The 23,094-nt window shown below is 48.6% G+C and overlaps 1 protein-coding gene across 1 annotated transcript; it reads left to right on the top strand.

Annotated features, from left to right (window-relative positions):
* Positions 1–1,251: 1,251 nt before the first annotated feature.
* LOC139398500 (B-cell CLL/lymphoma 9-like protein) lies at positions 1,252–21,394 on the top strand. The gene is made up of 5 exons (XM_071144451.1): positions 1,252–1,436; positions 3,177–3,264; positions 6,957–9,438; positions 18,657–18,911; positions 19,928–21,394. Exons 1-5 carry the CDS (start codon positions 1,252–1,254, stop codon positions 21,112–21,114), a joined length of 4,197 nt encoding a protein of 1,398 aa, XP_071000552.1. The 3' UTR covers positions 21,115–21,394.
* The last annotated feature ends 1,700 nt before the right edge of the window (positions 21,395–23,094 follow it).

A 23,094-nucleotide genomic window follows, 5' to 3' on the forward strand; every position in this document is an offset into this window, starting at 1 on the left:
ACATTGACTCTGTACCGTAATACCCTGTATATAGCCTCCACATTGACTCTGTACCGGTACCCCCTGTATATAGCCTCCACATTGACTCTGTACCGGTACCCCCTGTATATAGCTTCCACATTGACTCTGTACCGTAACACCCTGTATATAGCCTCCACATTGACTCGGTACCGTAATACCCTGTATATAGCCTCCACATTGACTCTGTACCGGTACCCCCTGTATATAGCCTCCACATTGACTCTGTACCGGTACCCCCTGTATATAGCCTCCACATTGACTCTGTACCGTAACACCCTGTATATAGCCTCCACATTGACTCTGTACCGGTACCCCTCTGTATATAGCCTCCACATTGACTCTGTACCGTAATACCCTGTATATAGCCTCCACATTGACTCTGTACCGGTACCCCCTGTATATAGCCTCCACATTGACTCTGTACCGGTACCCCCTGTATATAGCCTCCACATTGACTCTGTACCGTAACACCCTGTATATAGCCTCCACATTGACTCTGTACCGTAACACCTTGTATATAGCCTCCACATTGACTCTGTACCGTAATACCCTGTATATAGCCTCCACATTGACTCTGTACCGGTACCCCCTGTATATAGCCTCCACATTGACTCTGTACCGGTACCCCCTGTTCCTTTTATATATTTTTATTTTATCAATCAGGTCTCGATTTAACTTTAGCCTGCAGCTTGGATATGTGGTGAGAGAAGGACAGTGTACCGTCTAGCCATACTCCCAAGTACTTGTATGAGGTGACTACCTCACACTCTAAACCCTCAGAGGTAGTAATCACACCTGTGGGGAGAGGGGCATTCTTCTTACCAAACCACATGACCTTTGATTTTGGAGGTGTTCAGAACAAGGTTAAGGGTAGGGAAAGCTATTGACCAGGGCCCTCCCTATATAGTGCCCTACTATTGACCAGGGCCCACCCTATCTCCTACTGTATATAGTGCCCTACTATTGACCAGGGCTCACCCTATCTCCTACTGTATATAGTGTCCTACTATTGACCAGGGCCCACCCTTTTTCCTACTGTATATAGTGTCCTACTATTGACCAGGGCCCACCCTATCTCCTACTGTATATAGTGCCCTACTATTGACCAGGGCCCACCCTATATAGTGCCCTACTATTGACCAGGGCCCACCCTATGCCCTACTGTATATAGTGTCCTATGGGCCATTTGGGACATACGCTATAATCCTGCCTTTGCCTCTTCTCTCTGTGATGTCATCAGGGCCTCTCCAGGGTCTCTCCGGCCCATCCTCCAAAGCTGGGCCAGTGCCCCTCCCCCCTGACCCAGCTCTGACCCCTGGGATGGGGCGTGGTCTGGGACCAGGAGGTCAAAGGTCAGAGATGCCTCGCCCTGCTCAGCAGGTGGTCTATGTCTTCACTACCAGCCTGGCCAACAGGTGAGACATGCACACACAATATCAACACACACATGTGCACACACACACACACACCTCAGGTGGTGAGATAAAAGGCCCTTCACACAAAAATGCTGAGTCGAAAAGTGCATGAATTGAACAAATCAATTTTTGTGGTCTGGTCTTGTAATGTTTATTTTGTACTAAAATGACTAAACAACAGGTGAAGTAGTAACCTTAACCCAGGTGGAGTAGTACCCCCAAACCCAGATGGAGTAGTACCCCCAAACCCAGATGGAGTAGTACCCCCAAACCCAGATGGAGTAGTACCCCCAAACCCAGATGGAGTAGTACCCCCTTAACCCAGATGGAGTAGTACCCCCTTAACCCAGATGGAGTAGTACCCCCTAACCCAGGTGGAGTAGTACCCCCAAACCCAGGTGGAGTAGTACCCCCAAACCCAGGTGGAGTAGTACCCCCAAACCCAGATGGAGTAGTACCCCCTTAACCCAGATGGAGTAGTACCCCCAAACCCAGATGGAGTAGTACCCCCTAACCCAGGTGGAGTAGTACCCCCAAACCCAGGTGGAGTAGTACCCCCAAACCCAGATGGAGTAGTACCCCCTAACCCAGGTGGAGTAGTACCCCCTAACCCAGGTGGAGTAGTACCCCCAAACCCAGGTGGAGTAGTACCCCCAAACCCAGGTGGAGTAGTACCCCCAAACCCAGGTGGAGTAGTACCCCCAAACCCAGGTGGAGTAGTACCCCCAAACCCAGGAGGAGTAGTACCCCCTAACCCAGGTGGAGTAGTACCCCCAAACCCAGGTGGAGTAGTAACCTTAACCCAGATGGAGTAGTACCCCCTTAACCCAGATGGAGTAGTACCCCCAAACCCAGGTGGAGTAGTACCCCCTAACCCAGGTGGAGTAGTACCCCTTAACCCAGGTGGAGTAGTACCCCCTAACCCAGGTGCAGTAGTACTCCCCCCTAACCCAGGTGGAGTAGTACCCCCTAACCCAGGTAAAGTAGTACCCCTTAACCCAGGTAAAGTAGTACCCCCTAACCCAGGTAGTGGTAACCCAGGTAAAGTAGTACCCCCTAACCCAGGTAGTGGTAACCCAGGTAAAGTAGTACCCCCTAACCCAGGTAGTGGTAACCCAGGTAAAGTACTACCCCCTAACCCAGGTAGTGGTAACCCAGGTAAAGTAGTACCCCCTAACCCAGGTAGTGGTAACCCAGGTAAAGTAGTACCCCCTAACCCAGGTAGTGGTAACCCAGGTAAAGTAGTACCCCCTAACCCAGGTAGTGGTAACCCAGGTAAAGTAGTACCCCCTAACCCAGGTAGTGGTAACCCAGGTAAAGTACTACCCCCTAACCCAGGTAGTGGTAACCCAGGTAAAGTAGTACCCCCTAACCCAGGTAAAGTGGTAACCCAGGTAAAGTAGTACCCCCTAACCCAGGTAAAGTGTTAACCCAGGTAAAGTAGTACCCCCTAACCCAGGTAGTGGTAACCCAGGTAAAGTAGTACCCACTAACCCAGGTAAAGTGGTACCCCCTAACCCAGGTAAAGTGGTAACTCAGGTAAAGTAGTACCCCCTAACCCAGGTAGTGGTAACCCAGGTAAAGTAGTACCCCCTAACCCAGGTAAAGTAGTTACCCAGTAGTTACCCAGGTAAAGTAGGCCCTTTTGCATTAAGCTGTTATAGAGAGAAGCATCAACAGCACTGTGGGTCTAGTAGCTACTCTGAAGTATTAACCCTGTGTAATCTGTCTGTCTCTCAGTGCTGCTGAATCAGTGATGCACGGCCACTCAGACTCCATTCTCCTGTTCCACCAGCAGAACGTCCCACGGACCAAACAACTGGAGCAGGTCAGCTACCCACACTGAAAAGATACGCAGCTAACCACACTGAAAAGATACCTACACTGAAAAGATACCCACACTGAAAAGATACTCACACTGAAAAGATACGCAACTACCCACACTACAAAGATACCCACCAACACACACTGAAAAGATACCCACCAACACACACTGAAAAGATACCCACCAACCCACTCCGCTCTTAAGGCGTTTGCATACTTCCCATCCGATGCAGTTTGGAATAGGTTGTGCATATATTATAATTATATTTTGGGACGTTTTGGTCTTCGGCAAGGGTTTTTCAGAGACATGCCGCAGTTCGGAAACCAAAGTCTACTCACTTTCGTCAGTAATTCAACAGTAGGGATTCTTCAACAGAGAGTTTGTTGTTTAGCAATAGACGACTCGCTTTCATGAAAAGAAAATTGACTTGCGAAATACTGCACTATAACATTTCAAGACGTCCAAATTACTGAAAGATATCTGGGTACTGATGGTACAGGGTGATAGTACAGGGTGATATCTGACTAGTGGGTACTGATGGTACAGGGTGATAGTACAGGGTGATATCTGACTAGTGGGTACTGATGGTACAGGGTGATAGTACAGGGTGATATCTGACTAGTGGGTACTGATGGTACAGGGTGATAGTACAGGGTGATATCTGACTAGTGGGTACTGATAGTACAGGGTGATATCTGACTAGTGGGTACTGATAGTACAGGGTGATATCTGACTAGTGGGTACTGATAGTACAGGGTGATATCTGACTAGTGGGTACTGATGGTACAGGGTGATAGTACAGGGTGATATCTGACTAGTGGGTACTGATAGTACAGGGTGATATCTGACTAGTGGGTACTGATGGTACAGGGTGATACCAGTACAGGGTGATATCTGACTAGTGGGTACTGATGGTACAGGGTGATACCAGTACAGGGTGATATCTGACTAGTGGGTACTGATAGTACAGGGTGATATCTGACTAGTGGGTACTGATGGTACAGGGTGATAGTACAGGGTGATATCTGACTAGTGGGTACTGATGGTACAGGGTGATAGTACAGGGTGATATCTGACTAGTGGGTACTGATGGTACAGGGTGATAGTACAGGGTGATATCTGACTAGTGGGTACTGATGGTACAGGGTGATACCAGTACAGGGTGATATCTGACTAGTGAGTACTGATAGTACAGGGTGATAGTACAGGGTGATATCTGACTAGTGGGTACTGATGGTACAGGGTGATACCAGTACAGGGTGATATCTGACTAGTGGGTACTGATGGTACAGGGTGATACCAGTACAGGGTGATATCTGACTAGTGAGTACTGATGGTACAGGGTGATAGTACAGGGTGATATCTGACTAGTGGGTACTGATGGTACAGGGTGATACCAGTACAGGGTGATATCTGACTAGTGGGTACTGATGTTACAGGGTGATATCTGACTTGTGGGTACTGATAGTGCAGGGTGATGGTACAGGGTGATATCTGACTAGTGGGTACTGATAGTACAGGGTGATATCTGACTAGTGGATACTGATAGTACAGGGTGATATCTGACTAGTGGGTACTGATGATACAGGGTGATATCTGATTAGTGGGTACTGATGGTACAGGGTGATATCTGACTTGTGGGTACTGATAGTGCAGGGTGATTGTACAGGGTGATATCTGACTAGTGGGTACTGATAGTACAGGGTGATATCTGACTAGTGGATACTGATAGTACAGGGTGATATCTGACTAGTGGGTACTGATGATACAGGGTGATATCTGATTAGTGGGTACTGATGGTACAGGGTGATTTCTGACTAGTGGGTACTGATGGTACAGGGTGATAGTACAGGGTGATATCTGACTAGTGGGTACTGATGGTGCAGGGTGATAGTACAGGGTGATGGTACAGGGTGATATCTGACTAGTGGGTACTGATGGTACAGGGTGATTGTACAGGGTGATATCTGACTAGTGGGTACTGATAGTACAGGGTGATATCTGACTAGTGGATACTGATAGTACAGGGTGATATCTGACTAGTGGGTACTGATGTTACAGGGTGATATCTGACTTGTGGGTACTGATAGTACAGGGTGATGGTACAGGGTGATATCTGACTAGTGGGTACTGATGGTACAGGGTGATATCTGATTAGTGGGTATTGATGGTACAGGGTGATAGTACAGGGTGATATCTGACTAGTGGGTACTGATTGTGCAGGGTGATAGTACAGGGTGATGGTACAGGGTGATATCTGACTAGTGGGTACTGATGGTACAGGGTGATTGTACAGGGTGATATCTGACTAGTGGGTACTGATAGTACAGGGTGATATCTGACTAGTGGGTACTGATAGTACAGGGTGATATCTGACTAGTGGGTACTGATGGTACAGGGTGATATCTGAAAAGTGGGTACTGATAGTACAGGGTGATAGCTGACTAGTGGGTACTGATAGTACAGGGTGATATCTGACTAGTGGGTACTGATAGTACAGGGGGATATCTGACTAGTGGGTACTGATAGTACAGGGTGATATCTGACTAATGGGAAGTGAAAGTGTGAAGCTCCAGGTGTTTGAGGAAGTGGGAAGTGAAAGTGTGAACCTCCAGGTGTTCGAGGAGGTGTGAAGCTGCATCTTTATCTGTTCACATACTTGTCTTTGTTCCCATTTGTAGTAGAAACTACAGACTGTGTTTTGCTTCAGATATACAATGCTTTGCTTAAAGTCTCCATGAGTATACAGGTGTCGGTAACACTACAGAACAGTATAACACTACAGAACAGTGTAACACTACAGAACAGTATAACACTACAGAACAGTGTAACACTACCGAACAGTATAACACTACAGAACAGTGTAACACTACCGAACAGTGTAAGACTACCTAACAGTGTAAGACTACCGAACAGTGTAAGACTACCGAACAGTGTAACACTACCGAACAGTGTAACACTACCGAACAGTGTAACACTACCGAACAGTGTAACACTACCGAACAGTGTAACACTACCGAACAGTGTAAGACTACCGAACAGTGTAAGACTACCGAACAGTGTAACACTACCGAACAGTGTAACACTACCGAACAGTGTAACACTACCGAACAGTGTAACACTACCGAACACTATAATGCTTTAATACTTGTCATAAGCATTTCTGAACCTTTAAAATGTATTATGAGAAGGGTTTATTAACAACCTGTAATAGTTCTGATCTGTCTCCTCTACCCCTGTCTCTCCCCTCCCCCGTCCTTCTCTCCCCTCCCCCCTGTCTCTCCTCTCCTCCTCTCCCCCCTGTCTCTCCTCTACCCCTGTCTCTCCTCTCCCCCTGTCTTTCTCTCCCCTCCCCCCTGTCTCTCCCCTCCCCCTGTCTGTCTCTCCCCTCCCCCTGTCTTTCTCTCCCCTCCCCCTGTCTTTCTCTCCCCTCCCCCTGTCTTTCTCTCCCCTCCCCCTGTCTTTCTCTCCCCTCCCCCTGTCTTTCTCTCCCCTCCCCCTATCTTTCTCTCCCCTCCCCCTGTCTTTCTCTCCCCTCCCCCCTGCCTCTCCCCTCCCCCTGTCTCTCCCCTCCCCCTGTCTTTCTCTCCCCTCCCCCTATCTTTCTCTCCCCTCCCCCTGTCTTTCTCTCCCCTCCCCCCTGTCTCTCCCCTCCCCCTGTCTCTCCCCTCCCCCCTGTCTCTCCTCTCCCACAGTGTGTCCCATCAGGGAAACATCCCAGTCTGTCAGGGCAGCTGAGCTCCAGTAGCACCCCTCCCATGGGCACCCCCAAGTCCCAGAGCGGCACCCCCAGACCGGCCTCTGTGGTAGGGAGCCACCTTCAGGCTGCGGGAAGCAGGACACCCTCTTCCACGGGACACCCCGACTCTGAGCCCCCCCAGAGCAGACCGGGGGGTCTTGGAGCCTCCAATAACATTAGCAGTACTCCCTCCCACCAGCCAGGGAACGCTGTTGCACCTATACCTTCTGGCCCAGGCCCTGGGGGTGGAGGTCGTGGAGGGGAGGGGAAAGGGGTGCTGCCTCACGCCAGCACGGGGGTGTCTCCGTCGGGTAGCCCCTCGGTGCTCTCAGCCCACCTGCAGGTCGACGTGGGGGCGAGGGGCGGGGGTGGTCCGGGGGGTAATGGAGGAGACGGGGGTCTGTCTAAAGAACAGCTGGAACACAGAGAGAGGTCTCTACAGACCCTCAGGGACATCGAGAGGCTTTTGCTCCGCTCCGGGACAGCAGGGGGCGCCGGAGAGCCACCAGGCCCCAACAACAACCCCAACAATGTAAACAACAATAACACAGAAGGTAGTGGCGGCGGTCCGCAGGAGGACGCGGAGAATAGCGGTAATAATAACAACGATGCTAACAACATGTTGCTTCCCCCTATGGGCAAGATGAAGAAGTACGAGGAGCCTCTCAGGTCCATCATCTCCCAGGCGCAGCATCTGGGGGGGGCAGGGGGGATGGACGGCTCTCCCGTGGGGGGTCCCCACCACCCCGACCGCCACCTCCACTCCCCCGGGGGCCTGGACATGGGGCCCCTCTTGGGTCCTGACGGACTGACCCCAGAGCAGGTGGCCTGGAGGCAGCTGCAGGAGGATTATTATCAGGAGAAGAGAAGGCAGGAGGAGCTTCAGCCTAACCCTCACACACACCCACAGCACTTCAGATTGATGCAGGAGATGAGTCCCCCGGTTATGATGAGGGGTCCCCCTCCGCCATACCACAGCAAGTCTGGGGAGCAGCAGTGGGGGCCCGGGGGGCCCATGATGGGTCCGGGAGGAATGGGACCGGGAGGGATGGGGCCCGGTAACCCTCGGATGATAGACATGCACCAGGAGGGGCCCCGGGGGCCACGGTTCCTGGGCCAGATGCAGAGGGTTCCCCCTGGAGGGGGGGGGTTCCCAAGCAGTCCTGGAGGGGTGTTATCCATCGAGGGTCTCAGCCCCCAGCGGGCAGCCAGGCCAGGCATGTGGATAGAGGACCTTCCCCCCAACATGATGGGTGGTGGCAGGGGGCCATTCTACCATGGGGGGCCAGGTGGGGGACCCCCCCAACACATGCAGGGTGACCCTGAGCGCATGCTGACCCGGGAAGATATGTTCCGCATCATGGAGAAGAGGCAGCTACAGGGGCTCCACCACCTGGAGCTGGAGAGGATAGTCCAACAACAGGGTATGGGGGGCCCCAGGATGATGGAGGGGCCAGGGGGGTTCCCCAACCAGGGGATGGGCAGAGGGCCAGGATCAAGGGGGGACCCCATGGACTTCCTAGGATCCAGGGAGATGATGGGGTCCCCGGGCGGTGGTGTAGGAGGAGGGGGACCCCAGATGAGAGATCTGGTAGACTCCTCTCTCGGCCCAGGGGGGATGAACATGAACGTTAACATGATGAACCAGCAGCAGCAGATGATGCTGCAGAAGCTGAGAGGAGGAGGAGGAGGGCCACTAGAGGGTCCTTTAAGGGACTTGCTGAGCCAAGAGGACATCGCTCGGATCCGGGCCGCCCAGAATGATGCAGGACATGGAGGGAGTAAAGTGATGCTCCAGGGACCAGACGGCCCGCTCCACTTCCCCAACCAGGGGCCCTTCCCTGGGGGACCGGGAGGAGGCGATGGGGGTTACCTCCAGGGGCCCGGGGCTAACATGTTCGGCTTGACCGACCAGCATGGTGGGGGGCCTCACATGGGGGGTACGTCTCGCCTCAGCCACATGCCCATGGGTGGTGGTGGTGGGGGACCCCGGGGCGCAGACCTCGGCCCCCACCACCCTTCGGACCTGTCCATCAACGTGAACCCCGGTATGGTCTCCCCGGCGATGCCCCCTCCCCCTCACCAGCTCAAGTCTCCATCCCTTAACCAGGAGCCATCGCCTCTCATGAACTCTCCCGCCGCGGGACTTAAGTCCCCCTCTCAGATATCCTCCGCTGGGGGTCCTCAGAGCCAGCAACACCCCCTACCCCCTGCCTCTGGGGCCGGGACCCCCTCCTCTTCCTCCATGAAGTCACCCCAGGTGATGGGCCCCTCCCTGGGTATGCGCTCCCCCTCAGACTCCCCTGGACGTCTGAAGTCTCCAGCCATGGTGTCGTCTCCAGGGTGGACATCCTCTCCGAAGACCGCTCTACCCAGCCCTGGGGGACTTAGCAGTGGGAAGGGGCTGGGGAACGGAGGCAGCAGCTCCACAGAGACTGGTAAGAACTAGACACAGGATATGTCCCAGATGGCACCCTGATAAGAACTATCACTAAATTTTACTATAGCTATTGAATCACTCCTTCAGATCAGGAGCCTGAAGAAAGTTTTTTTTATTTAACTAGTCAGTTAGGAACAAATTCTGACGGTTAACTGCCTTGTTCAGGGGGCAAAATGGCAGATTTTTACCTTGTCAGCTCGGGGGATTCGATCTAGCAACCTTTCGGTTACTGGCCCAATGCTCTAACCACTAGGCTTCCTGCCGCACCAAAAGTAGACACCCAGTTGAATTGTTTCCACATTTTGTTGTTACTATCTGCAGAAAATACTCTATAATATCAAAGTGAAAACTAATTTCTACTTTTTTTTTTACAAATGTAATACTTTTTTATTTTCTTTTATAACTAAAATATTGTCATGGCAGAAGTGTTTTAGTAAGTATGAATAAATAATAAATATGAATATTCAGCACCTTTTTGTTTAGACAAAAATTAGTTCAGGAGTAAAACGTGGCTTCACAAATCTTTAAGTTATATGGATTCACTCTGAAATGATAGGGGGCGATTTCATGAATGACTATCAGGGGGTCCTAAAATATCTGTAAGGGTCCCTCGGTTAAGTATTGAATTTTAAGCACAGATTCAACTACAAAGACCAGGGAGCTTTTTCGAAAGCCTCATAAAGAGAGACAGTGATTGGTAGATGGGTAACAATAACAAATCAGACATTAAATATATCTTTAAACATGATCAAGTTATTAATGTATATACACTACATTACCAAAAGTATGTGGACACCTGCTCGTCGAACATCTCATTCCAAAATCATGGGTATTAATATGAAGTTGGTCCCCGCTTTGCTGCCATAACAGCCTCCACTCTTCTGGGAAGGCTTTCCACTAGATGTTGGAACATTGCTGCTATAACAGCCTCCACTCTTCTGGGAAGGCTTTCCACTAGATGTTGGAACATTGCTGCTGTAACAGCCACCACTCTTCTGGGAAGGCTTTCCACTAGATGTTGGAACATTGCTGCTATAACAGCCTCCACTCTTCTGGGAAGGCTTTCCACTAGATGTTGGAACATTGCTGCTATAACAGCCTCCACTCTTCTGGGAAGGCTTTCCACTAGATGTTGGAACATTGCTGCTGTAACAGCCTCCACTCTTCTGGGAAGGCTTTCCACCAGATGTTGGAAGATTACTGAGGATAATAGCAGACCATATTGAGACTCCTATTTGCCACATCTTCAATGTAAGCCTACTAGAGAGTGTGTTGCCCTCAGGCCTGGAGGGAAGCTAAAGTCATTCCGCTACCCAAGAATAGTAAAGCCCCCTTTACTGGCTCAAATAACAGACCAATCAGCCTGTTACCAACCCTAAGTAAACTTCTGGAAAAAATGGTGTTTGACCAGATACAATGCTATTTTACAGTAAACAAATGGACAACATAATTTCAGCATGCTTATAGGGAAGGACACTGAACAAGCACAGCACTTACACAAATGACTGATTGTCTGAAAGAAATGACTCAACACTATATATATCAGTTACTACAGAGACTGAAATCACTGCAACACTGAACAGAGAGCTGCAGTTAGTTTCAGAATGGGTGGCAAGGAATAAGTTAGTCCTAAATATTTCTAAAACTAAAAGCATTGTATTTGAGATAAATCATTCACTAAACCTCAACTAAATCTTGTCATAAATAACATGGAAATTGAGCAAGTTGACGTGACTAAACTGGATGGAGTAACCCTGGATGGAGTAACCCTGGATGGAGTAACCCTGGATGGAGTAACCCTGGATGGAGTAACCCTGGTTGGAGTAACCCTGGATGGAGTAACCCTGGTTGGAGTAACCCTGGATTGTAAACTGTCCTGGGCAAAACATATTGGTACAGCAGTAGCTAAGATGGGAGAAGTCTGTCTATTATAAAGCCCTGCTCTGCCTTCTTAACAACACTATCAACAAGGCAGGTCCTACAGGCCCCAGTTTCTACCTTCTTAACAACACTATCAACAAGGCTCTAGTTTCTACCTTCTTAACAGCCCTGTCAACAAGGCAGGTCCTACAGGCCCTAGTTTCTACCTTAACAACACTATCAACAAGGCTCTAGTTTCTACCTTCTTAACAGCCCTATCAACAAGGCAGGTCCTACAGGCCCTAGTTTCTACCTTCTTAACAGCACTATCAACAAGGCAGGTCCTAGTTTCTACCTTCTTAACAGCACTATCAACAAGGCAGGTCCTAGTTTCTACCTTAACAACACTATCAACAAGGCAGGTCCTACAGGCCCCAGTTTCTACCTTCTTAACAACACTATCAACAAGGCAGGTCCTACAGGCCCTAGTTTCTACCTTCTTAACAACACTATCAACAAGGCAGGTCCTAGTTTCTACCTCCTTAACAGCACTATCAACAAGGCAGGTCCTACAGGCCCTAGTTTCTACCTTCTTAACAACACTATCAACAACGCAGGTCCTACAGGCCCTAGTTTCTACCTTCTTAACAACACTATCAACAACGCAGGTCCGACAGACCCTAGTTTCTACCTTCTTAACAACACTATCAACAAGGCAGGTCCTACAGGCCCTAGTTTCTACCTTCTTAACAACACTATCAACAAGGCAGGTCCTACAGGCCCTAGTTTTGTCCCACCTGGACTTCTGTTCAGTAGTGTGGTCAGGTGCCACAAAAAAGGACAGGAAAATTACACGGCTGTCTCATACCAGGGCAGCACGGCTGTCTCAGAACAAGGCGGCACGGCTGTCTCAGAACAAGGCGGCACGGCTGTCTCAGAACAAGGCGGCACGGCTGTCTCAGAACAAGGCGGCACGGCTGTCTCAGAACAAGGCGGCACGGCTGTCTCAGACCAGGGCGGCACGGCTGTCTCAGAACAGGGCGGCACGGCTGTCTCAGAACAGGGCGGCACGGCTGTCTCAGAACAGGGCGGCACGGCTGTCTCAGAACAGGGCGGCACGGCTGTCTCAGAACAGGGCGGCACGGCTGTCTCAGACCAGGGCGGCACGGCTGTCTCAGACCAGGGCGGCACGGCTGTCTCAGACCAGGGCGGCACGGCTGTCTCAGACCAGGGCGGCACGGCTGTCTCAGACCAGGGCGGCACGGCTGTCTCAGACCAGGGCGGCACGGCTGTCTCAGAACAGGGCGGCACGGCTGTCTCAGACCAGGGCGGCACGGCTGTCTCAGACCAGGGCGGCACGGCTGTCTCAGACCAGGGCGGCACGGCTGTCTCAGACCAGGGCGGCACGGCTGTCTCAGACCAGGGCGGCACGGCTGTCTCAGACCAGGGCGGGCGGCACGGCTGTCTCAGACCAGGGCGGGCGGCACGGCTGTCTCAGACCAGGGCGGGCGGCACGGCTGTCTCAGACCAGGGCAGCACGGCTGTCTCAGAACAGGGCAGCACGGCTGTCTCAGACCAGGGCAGCACGGCTGTCTCAGACCAGGGCAGCACGGCTGTCTCAGACCAGGGCAGCACGGCTGTCTCAGACCAGGGCAGCACGGCTGTCTCATACCAGGGCAGCACGGCTGTCTCAGAACAGGGCAGCACGGCTGGCTCAGAACAGGGCAGCACGGCTGTCTCAGACCAGGGCAGCACGGCTGTCTCAGACCAGGGCAGCACGGCTGTCTCAGACCAGGGCAGCACGGCTGTCTCAGACCAGGGCAGCACGGCTGGCTCAGAACAGGGCAGCACGGCTGACCCTCTAATGTACACAGAGACCTAACATGAATAATATGCATGTTAATCCCTCCTGGTTCAAAGTAGAGGAGTGATTGACTTCATCACTACTGGTATTTATGAGAGGTATTGGTTGAATTCCCGAGCTGTCTGTTTAAACTACTAACACACAGCTCAGACACCCCATACATACCCCACAAGACATGCCACCAGAGGTCTGTTTAAACGACTAACACACAGCTCAGACACCCATACATACCCCACAAGACATGTCACCAGAGGTCTCTTCACAGTCCCCAAGTCCAGAACAGACTATGGGAGGTGCACAGTACTACATAGAGCCATGACTTCATGGAACTCTATTCTACAGTACTACATAGAGCCATGACTTCATGGAACTCTATTCTACAGTACTACATAGAGCCATGACTACATGGAACTCTATTCTACAGTACTACATAGAGCCATGACTACATGGAACTCTATTCCACAGTACTACATAGAGCCATGACAACATGGAACTCTATTCCACAGTACTACATAGAGCCATGACTACATGGAACTCTATTCCACAGTACTACATAGAGCCATGACTACATGGAACTCTATTCCACAGTACTACATAGAGCCATGACTACATGGAACTCTATTCCACAGTACTACATAGAGTCATGACTACATGGAACTCTATTCTACAGTACTACATAGAGCCATGACTACATGGAACTCTATTCCACAGTACCACATAGAGCCATGACTACATGGAACTCTATTCCACAGTACTACATAGAGCCATGACTACATGGAACTCTATTCCATAGTACTACATAGAGCCATGACTACATGGAACTCTATTCCACAGCACAACATAGAGCCATGACTACATGGAACTCTATTCCACAGTACTACATAGAGCCATGACTACATGGAACTCTATTCCACAGTACTACATAGAGCCATGACTACATGGAACTCTATTCCACAGTACTACATAGAGCCATGACTACATGGAACTCTATTCCACAGTACTACATAGAGCCATGACTACATGAAACTCTATTCCACAGTACAACATAGAGCCATGACTACATGGAACTCTATTCCACAGTACTACATAGAGCCACGACTACATGGAACTCTATTCCACATTACTACATAGAGCCATGACTACTTGGAACTCTATTCCACCGTACTACATAGAGCCATGACTACATGGAACTCTATTCCACAGTACTACATAGAGCCACGACTACATGGAACTCTATTCCACAGTACTACATAGAGCCATGACTACATGGAACTCTATTCCACAGTACCACATAGAGCCATGACTACATGGAACTCTATTCCACAGTACTACATAGAGCCATGACTACATGGAACTCTATTCCACAGTACTACATAGAGCCATGACTACATGGAACTCTATTCCACAGTACTACATAGAGCCATGACTACATGGAACTCCATTCCACAGTACTACATAGAGCCATGCCTACATGGAACTCTATTCCACAGTACCACATAGAGCCATGACTACATGGAACTCTATTCCACAGTACTACATAGAGCCATGACTACATGGAACTCTATTCCACAGTACTACATAGAGCCATGACTACATGGAACTCTATTCCACAGTTCTACATAGAGCCATGACCACATGGAACTCTATTCCACAGTACTACATAGAGCCATGACTACATGGAACTCTATTCCACAGTACTACATAGAGCCATGACTACATGGAACTCTATTCCACAGTACTACATAGAGCCATGACTACATGGAACTCTATACCACGATGCAGCAGTAGAATCAGATTTAAAAACCGATTAAAAAACACCTTATGGAACAGCGGGGACTGTGAAGCAGCACAAACATAGACACACACTATACATACACATGGATTTAGTACTGTAGATATGTGGTAGTGGTGGAGTGGGGGCCTGAGGGCACACAGTGTGTTGTGAATGTATTGTAATGTTTTAAAATGATGTATAACTGCCTTAATGTTGCTGGACCCCAGGAAGAGTAGCTGCTGCCTTGACAGGAACTAATGGGGACCCATAATAAACCCCAGGAAGAGAAGCTGCTGCCTTGGCAGGAACTAATGGGGATCCATAATAAACCCCAGGAAGAGTAGCTGCTGCCTTGGCAGGAACTAATGGGGGTCAATAATAAACCCCAGGAAGAGTAGCTGCTGCCTTGGCAGGAACTAATGGGGACCCATAATAAACCCCAGGAAGAGAAGCTGCTGCCTTGGCAGGAACTAATGGGGTTCCATAATAAACCCCAGGAAGAGTAGCTGCTGCCTTGGCAGGAACTAATGGGGATCCATAATAAACCCCAGGAAGAGTAGCTGCTGACTTGACAGGAACTAATGGGGATCCATGATAAACCCCAGGAAGAGTAGCTGCTGCCTTGGCAGGAACTAATGAGGATCCATAATAAACCCCAGGAAGAGTAGCTGCTGACTTGACAGGAACTAATGGGGACCCATAATAAACCCCAGGAAGAGTAGCTGCTGTTTTGGCAGGAACTAATGGGGATCCATAATAAACCCCAGGAAGAGTAGCTGCTGCCTTGACAGGAACATAATAAACCCCAGGAAGAGTAGCTGCTGCCTTGACAGGAACTAATTGGGATCCATAATAAACCCCAGGGAGAGTATGCATTGACAGGACCCATAATAAACCCCAGAAAGGAGCTGCTGACTTGGCAGGTAATGGGGATCCATAACAAACCCCAGGAAGAGTAGCTGCTGTCTTGGCAGGAACTAATGGGGATCCATAATAAACCCCAGGAAGAGTAGCTGCTGCCTTGACAGGAACTAATGGGGATCCATAATAAACCCCAGGAAGAGTAGCTGCTGCCTTGACAGGAACTAATGGGGATCCATAATAAACCCCAGGAAGAGTAGCTGCTGCCTTGGCAGGAACTAATGGGGATCCATAATAAACCCCAGGAAGAGTAGCTGCTGCCTTGACAGGAACTAATGGGGATTCATAATAAACCCCAGGAAGAGTAGCTGCTGCCTTGGCAGGAACTAATGGGAATCCATAATAAACCCCAGGAAGAGTAGCTGCTGCCTTGGCAGGAACTAATGGTGATCCATAATAAACCCCAGGAAGAGTAGCTGCTGACTTGACAGGAACTAATGGGGACCCATAATAAACCCCAGGAAGAGTAGCTGCTGCCTTGACAGGAACTAATGGGGATCCATAATAAACCCCAGGAAGAGTAGCTGCTGCCTTGACAGGAACTAATGGGGATCCATAATAAACCCCAGGAAGAGTAGCTGCTGACTTGACAGGAACTAATGGGGATCCATGATAAACCCCAGGAAGAGTAGCTGCTGCCTTGGCAGGAACTAATGAGGATCCATAATAAACCCCAGGAAGAGTAGCTTCTGACTTGACAGGAACTAATGGGGACCCATAATAAACCCCAGGAAGAGTAGCTGCTGTTTTGGCAGGAACTAATGGGGATCCATAATAAACCCCAGGAAGAGTAGCTGCTGCCTTGACAGGAACTAATGGGGATTCATAATAAACCCCAGGAAGAGTAGCTGCTGCCTTGGCAGGAACTAATGGGAATCCATAATAAACCCCAGGAAGAGTAGCTGCTGCCTTGACAGGAACTAATGGTGATCCATAATAAACCACAGGAAGATTAGCTGCTGACTTGACAGGAACTAATGGGGACCCATAATAAACCCCAGGAAGAGTAGCTGCTGCCTTGACAGGAACTAATGGGGATCCATAATAAACCCCAGGAAGAGTAGCTGCTGCCTTGACAGGAACTAATTGGGATCCATAATAAACCCCAGGGAGAGTAGCTGCTGACTTGACAGGAACTAATGGGGATCCATGATAAACCCCAGGAAGAGTAGCTGCTGCCTTGGCAGGAACTAATGAGGATCCATAATAAACCCCAGGAAGAGTAGCTTCTGACTTGACAGGAACTAATGGGGACCCATAATAAACCCCAGGAAGAGTAGCTGCTGTTTTGGCAGGAACTAATGGGGATCCATAATAAACCCCAGGAAGAGTAGCTGCTGCCTTGACAGGAACTAATGGGGATTCATAATAAACCCCAGGAAGAGTAGCTGCTGCCTTGACAGGAACTAATGCTGATCCATAATAAACCACAGGAAGATTAGCTGCTGACTTGACAGGAACTAATGGGGACCCATAATAAACCCCAGGAAGAGTAGCTGCTGCCTTGACAGGAACTAATGGGGATCCATAATAAACCCCAGGAAGAGTAGCTGCTGCCTTGACAGGAACTAATTGGGATCCATAATAAACCCCAGGGAGAGTAGCTGCTGACTTGACAGGAACTAATTGGGATCCATGATAAACCCCAGGAAGAGTAGCTGCTGCCTTGGCAGGAACTAATGGGGATCCATAATAAACCCCAGGAAGAGTAGCTGCTGACTTGACAGGAACTAATGGGGACCCATAATAAACCCCAGGAAGAGTAGCTGCTGCTTTGGCAGGAACTAATGGGGATCCATAATAAACCCCAGGAAGAGTAGCTGCTGCCTTGACAGGAACTAATGGGGATCCATAATAAACCCCAGGAAGAGTAGCTGCTGACTTGACAGGAACTAATGGGGATCCATAATAAACCCCAGGAAGAGTAGCTGCTGCTTTGGCAGGAACTAATGGGGATCCATAATAAACCCCAGGAAGAGTAGCTGCTGCTTTGGCAGGAACTAATGGGGATCCCTAATAAACCCCAGGAAGAGTAGCTGCTGCTTTGGCAGGAACTAATGGGGATCCCTAATAAACCCCAGGAAGAGTAGCTGCTGCTTTGGCAGGAACTAATGGGGATCCATAATAAACCCCAGGAAGAGTAGCTGCTGCTTTGGCAGGAACTAATGGGGATCCCTAATAAACCCCAGGAAGAGTAGCTGCTGCTTTGGCAGGAACTAATGGGGATCCATAATAAACCCCAGGAAGAGTAGCTGCTGCTTTGCCAGGGACTAATGGGGATCCATAATAAACCCCAGGAAGAGTAGCTGCTGCTTTGCCAGGAACTAATGGGGATCCATAATAAACCCCAGGAAGAGTAGCTGCTGCTTTGGCAGGAACTAATGGGGATCCCTAATAAACCCCAGGAAGAGTAGCTGCTGCTTTGGCAGGAACTAATGGGGATCCCTAATAAACCCCAGGAAGAGTAGCTGCTGCTTTGGCAGGAACTAATGGGGATCCATAATAAACCCCAGGAAGAGTAGCTGCTGCTTTGGCAGGAACTAATGGGGATCCATAATAAACACAAATACTCAACTGCTGTAATTAATGCTAAAGGTGTTTCTAACATGTATTCAAATTACTTATCTAATCAAGGTTCTTCCATTTTGACATTACAGAGCATTTTGTGTAGATCTTTTACAAAAAAATTACAATTCAAACAATTTTAACAGAATTGTAACTTTGTAACAGAGTAAAATATTTTATCTGCATGTTGCAATCGCTATTTTTGGATACTAAAGATCTTTCTCTCTGATAGGACCATCACTGCCCCCCAGGAGTTCTAACTCCACCCCTATCAGCCAGCCTGGTTCCATGGCTCCCAGCATGCCCTTCACCTCATCGCCAGACAACCCTCCTACTCAGAACCCACTCTCCCTCATTATGTCACAGATGTCCAAGTATGCCATGCCTAGCTCCACCCCACTCTACCACGACGCTATCAAGACCATTGCCACCTCCGATGACGAGATGATGCCAGATCGCCCTCTGCTGTCCGGAGTCAACATCGGAGGTACGCTGACCACTTGTCTTGGTCAAAGTCCAGACGTAACCCATATTTGATTAAATCTACCATTTTTGTATAACAATCTTTCTGTATTTCCATGATTGTGAGAGAGCAATTTTTATTTTTTTATTTTAATTGTCTCTTAAAACATATTAGATATAACATTTTGTGATTAAAATTGGGCATGTTCATTTACATGTTAATGTTATTCGATGAATGGTCCTGTTTAGTAAATAGTGATGATCCTCTCTCTGTCTGTTTGTCATTGTCTCTCTTCTCTCTCTCTCTCTCTCTCTCTTGCTCCCTCTTGCTCTCTCTGTCTCTCTCTGTCTCTCTCTGTCTCTCTCTCTCTCTCTCTCTGTCTCTCTCTCTGTCTCTCTCTCTGTCTCTCTCTCTCTCTGTCTCTCTCTCTCTCTCTCTGTCTCTCTCTCTCGCTCTGTCTGTCTCTCTCTCTGTCTCTCTGTCTCTCTCTCTCTCTCTGTCTATTTGTTTGTCACTGTCTCTCTCTCTGTCTCTCTGTCTCTCTCTATCTCTCTCTCTCTGTCTCTCTCTCTCTCTCTCTCTCTCTGTCTCTCTCTCTCGCTCTGTCTGTCTCTCTCTCTGTCTCTCTGTCTCTCTCTCTCTCTCTCTCTGTCTGTTTGTTTGTCACTGTCTCTCTCTCTGTCTCTCTGTCTCTCTCTCTCTCTCTCTCTCTGTCTCTCTCTCTCGCTCTCTCTGTCTCTCTCTCTCGCTCTGTCTCTCTCTCTGTCTCTCTCTCTCTCTCTCTCTCTCTCTCTCTCTGTCTCTCTCTCTGTCTCTCTGTCTCTCTCTCTCTCTCTCTCTCTCTCTCTGTCTCTCTCTCTCGCTCTGTCTGTCTCTCTCTGTCTCTCTCTCTGTCTCTCTCTGTCTCTCTCTCCTCTCTCTCTCGCTCTGTCTGTCTCTCTCTGTCTCTCTGTCTGTTTGTTTGTCACTGTCTCTCTCCTCTCTCTCTCTCTCTCTCTCGCTCTGTCTGTCTCTCTCTCTGTCTCTCTGTCTACTATCAGGTAACCCAGGGAACCATCAGGGCTCTATGATGCTGTCCCAGAGTTCCATTGGGCCCCACAGTGGCCAGCTGTCCCCCAACCCAATGGGCCTGAACGGTATGAACCCTGCCATGATGGGTGCCGGAGGGGGACCCCTGGACAGGATGGGGTACAGCTTGTCCCCCATGCACCCCCAAAACCAGATGGGAGGGTTCCCTCGCATGCAGCACCCCTCTCACGGAGGCCCCATGCACTCCCCTCTGGGCGGTATGCCCCCCCAGTTCTCCCAACAGAACCCAGAAGATGTTATCCCCCCCCAGCAGCTGCAGCACATGCTCAGTAAGGGCATGTCCCACCCCCACCAGCGCGGCCCCCACCCCTCGGACTCCTTTTTGGGCCCCGACGGCCCCGACCTGAGTGACGTCATCCGACCGACCCACTCTGGCATCCCGGAGTTCGACCTGTCTCGTATCATCCCCTCCGACAAGCCCTCCTCCACCCTGCAGTATTTCCCCAAGGCAGAGGGCATGTCCGGGGTCCAGCAGGGCCAGGGGAACCACCCTAACCCCCACCAGGGCCAGCCTGGCTCCCAGGGCCCTGGCCCCCTTCCTCCACAGCTGCTGAAACAGCTCTCTGCCCCTGGCCCTCACAGCAATGCCCCCTCCTCCAACCCTCACATTGCTAACCTGCAGAACATGATGGCAGAACAGCAGCTGCCCCCCCACCCCTCCCACTGCGGGATGGGTAGACATGGTATGGCGGGGATACCCCAGGGGGGATCCAGGGGCATGGGGGGTCCGGGTGGTCACATGATGCATCCTGGACACATGATGGGGAGGACAGGTATGGGGCCAGGCCCCACCCAGCAACAGCTTCAACAGCAGGCCATGATGGCGAACAGCCTCCTCCACGGCGGCCACCTTGGCCCCCAGCCCCACCCATCCATGATGTCTTCCCAACAACACAGCCTAATGGCCCAGCAGAACCTCATGCTGATGCAGGCTAAGCAGAGAAGTATGGGCCTCCCTGGGGACCCATTCGGCCAGCAGGGGGGATCCCTCATGTCCCCTCAGGGCCCCATGATGGGACCGGGCCCCCCACACCCCCAGGGTGGGATGATGGGCCCCGGCATTGGCCCTGGCTCCCAGGGGCCACTCAGACAGAGAGGTATGTCCCTGGACAGTCCCCTAGGCTACGGCCCTGGCTAACATGCCCTGCGGATCCTCCTGATCCAACAGCCTCCTGCTACATGTCTGTGGTCAAAATGGCCCCCTATTCACTACATAGTGTGTTTGGGATGCAGAATTACTGTAAAAACCTTCTTTTCAATAGGGTGTTTTTCCATTGTCTCATATGTTTTCATCAATGTTAATACTGTTATTATTGCTTCGAATGGTTAAACATCGATTGAGTAAAAACTGATAAAAAAAATTATAATAATATTGAAGAGCTGTCATGACAACGGATTAATAAAGATATCTGAAGCCATTTTCTACAATGTCTGTAAAATATGGAGCCTATATTTCACAGATGACTGTGTTGGTTTTGGACGAGGTTTACGGTTGTGAGGCAAAGCCTATTGGTTTATATATGTTTGATATCATTGATTATTTTTCTCCTCCGGCTACCAAACTGGAATATATAAAAATATATGATATATATATATATATATATGATATATATATATAGTTGCTGTATATAAGATGCAATTTGTGATTGTTTGCAAATGTTCTGTATAACTGTGTTTTAATAGAAGTCAAAAAAATGAAAGAATACTGAACTCTATCCATGTCATTGTGTTGGAGTCATTGACCTTTTCTACTACACAGTAGTTTATACTTCTAGACACAGTAGTTTATACTTATAGACCCAGTAGTTTATACTTATAGACACAGTAGTTTATACTTCAGACACAGTAGTTTATTCTTTAGACACAGTAGTTTATACTTCAGACACAGTAGTTTATACTTCTCTTCTTATAGACACAGTAGTTTATACTTCTAGACACAGTAGTTTATACTTCAGACACAGTAGTTTATACTTCTCTTCTTATAGACACAGTAGTTTATACTTCTAGACACAGTAGTTTATTCTTTAGACACAGTAGTTTATACTTCTCTTCTTCTAGACACAGTAGTTTATACTTCTAGACACAGTAGTTTATTCTTTAGACACAGTAGTTTATACTTCTCTTCTTCTAGACACAGTAGTTTATACTTCTAGACACAATAGTTTATTCTTTAGACACAGTAGTTTATACTTCTCTTCTTCTAGACACAGTAGTTTATACTTCTAGACCCAGTAGTTTATACTTCAGACACAGTAGTTTATACTTATAGACACAGTAGATTATACTTCAGACACAGTAGTTTATTCTTTAGACACAGTAGTTTATACTTCTAGACACAGTAGTTTATTCTTTAGACACAGTAGTTTATACTTCTCTTCTTCTAGACACAGTAGTTTATACTTCAGACACAGTAGTTTATTCTTTAGACCCAGTAGTTTATACTTATAGACACAGTAGTTTATACTTCAGACACAGTAGTTTATTCTTTAGACACAGTAGTTTATACTTATAGACACAGTAGTTTATACTTATAGACACAGTAGTTTATACTTCTCTTCTTCTAGACACAGTAGTTTATACTTCAGACACAGTAGTTTATTCTTTAGACACAGCAGTTCATACTTATAGACACAGTAGTTTATACTTCTAGACACAGTAGTTTATACTTCTAGACACAGTAGTTTATACTTCTAAACACAGTAGTTTATACTTTAGACAGCAGTTCATACTTCTCTTCTTCTAGACACAGTAGTTTATACTTCTAGACCCAGTAGTTTATACTTCTAGACCCAGTAGATTATACTTCTAGACCCAGTAGTTTATACTTCTAGACACAGTAGTTTATACTTCTAGACACAGTAGTTTATACTTCTAGACACAGTAGTTTATACTTCTAGACCAAGTAGTTTATACTTCTAGACCCAGTAGTTTATACTTCTAAACACAGTAGTTTATACTTTAGATACAGTAGTTTATACTTCTAGACCAAGTAGTTTATACTTCTAGACCAAGTAGTTTATACTTTAGACACAGTAGTTTATACTTCTAGATATAGTAGTTTATACTTCTAGACACAGTAGTTTATACTTCTAGACACAGTAGTTTATACTTCTAGACC

The sequence above is a fragment of the Oncorhynchus clarkii genome, unplaced genomic scaffold, assembly GCF_045791955.1.
Source record: "Oncorhynchus clarkii lewisi isolate Uvic-CL-2024 unplaced genomic scaffold, UVic_Ocla_1.0 unplaced_contig_11158_pilon_pilon, whole genome shotgun sequence".
Lineage (NCBI taxonomy): Eukaryota > Metazoa > Chordata > Actinopteri > Salmoniformes > Salmonidae > Oncorhynchus > Oncorhynchus clarkii.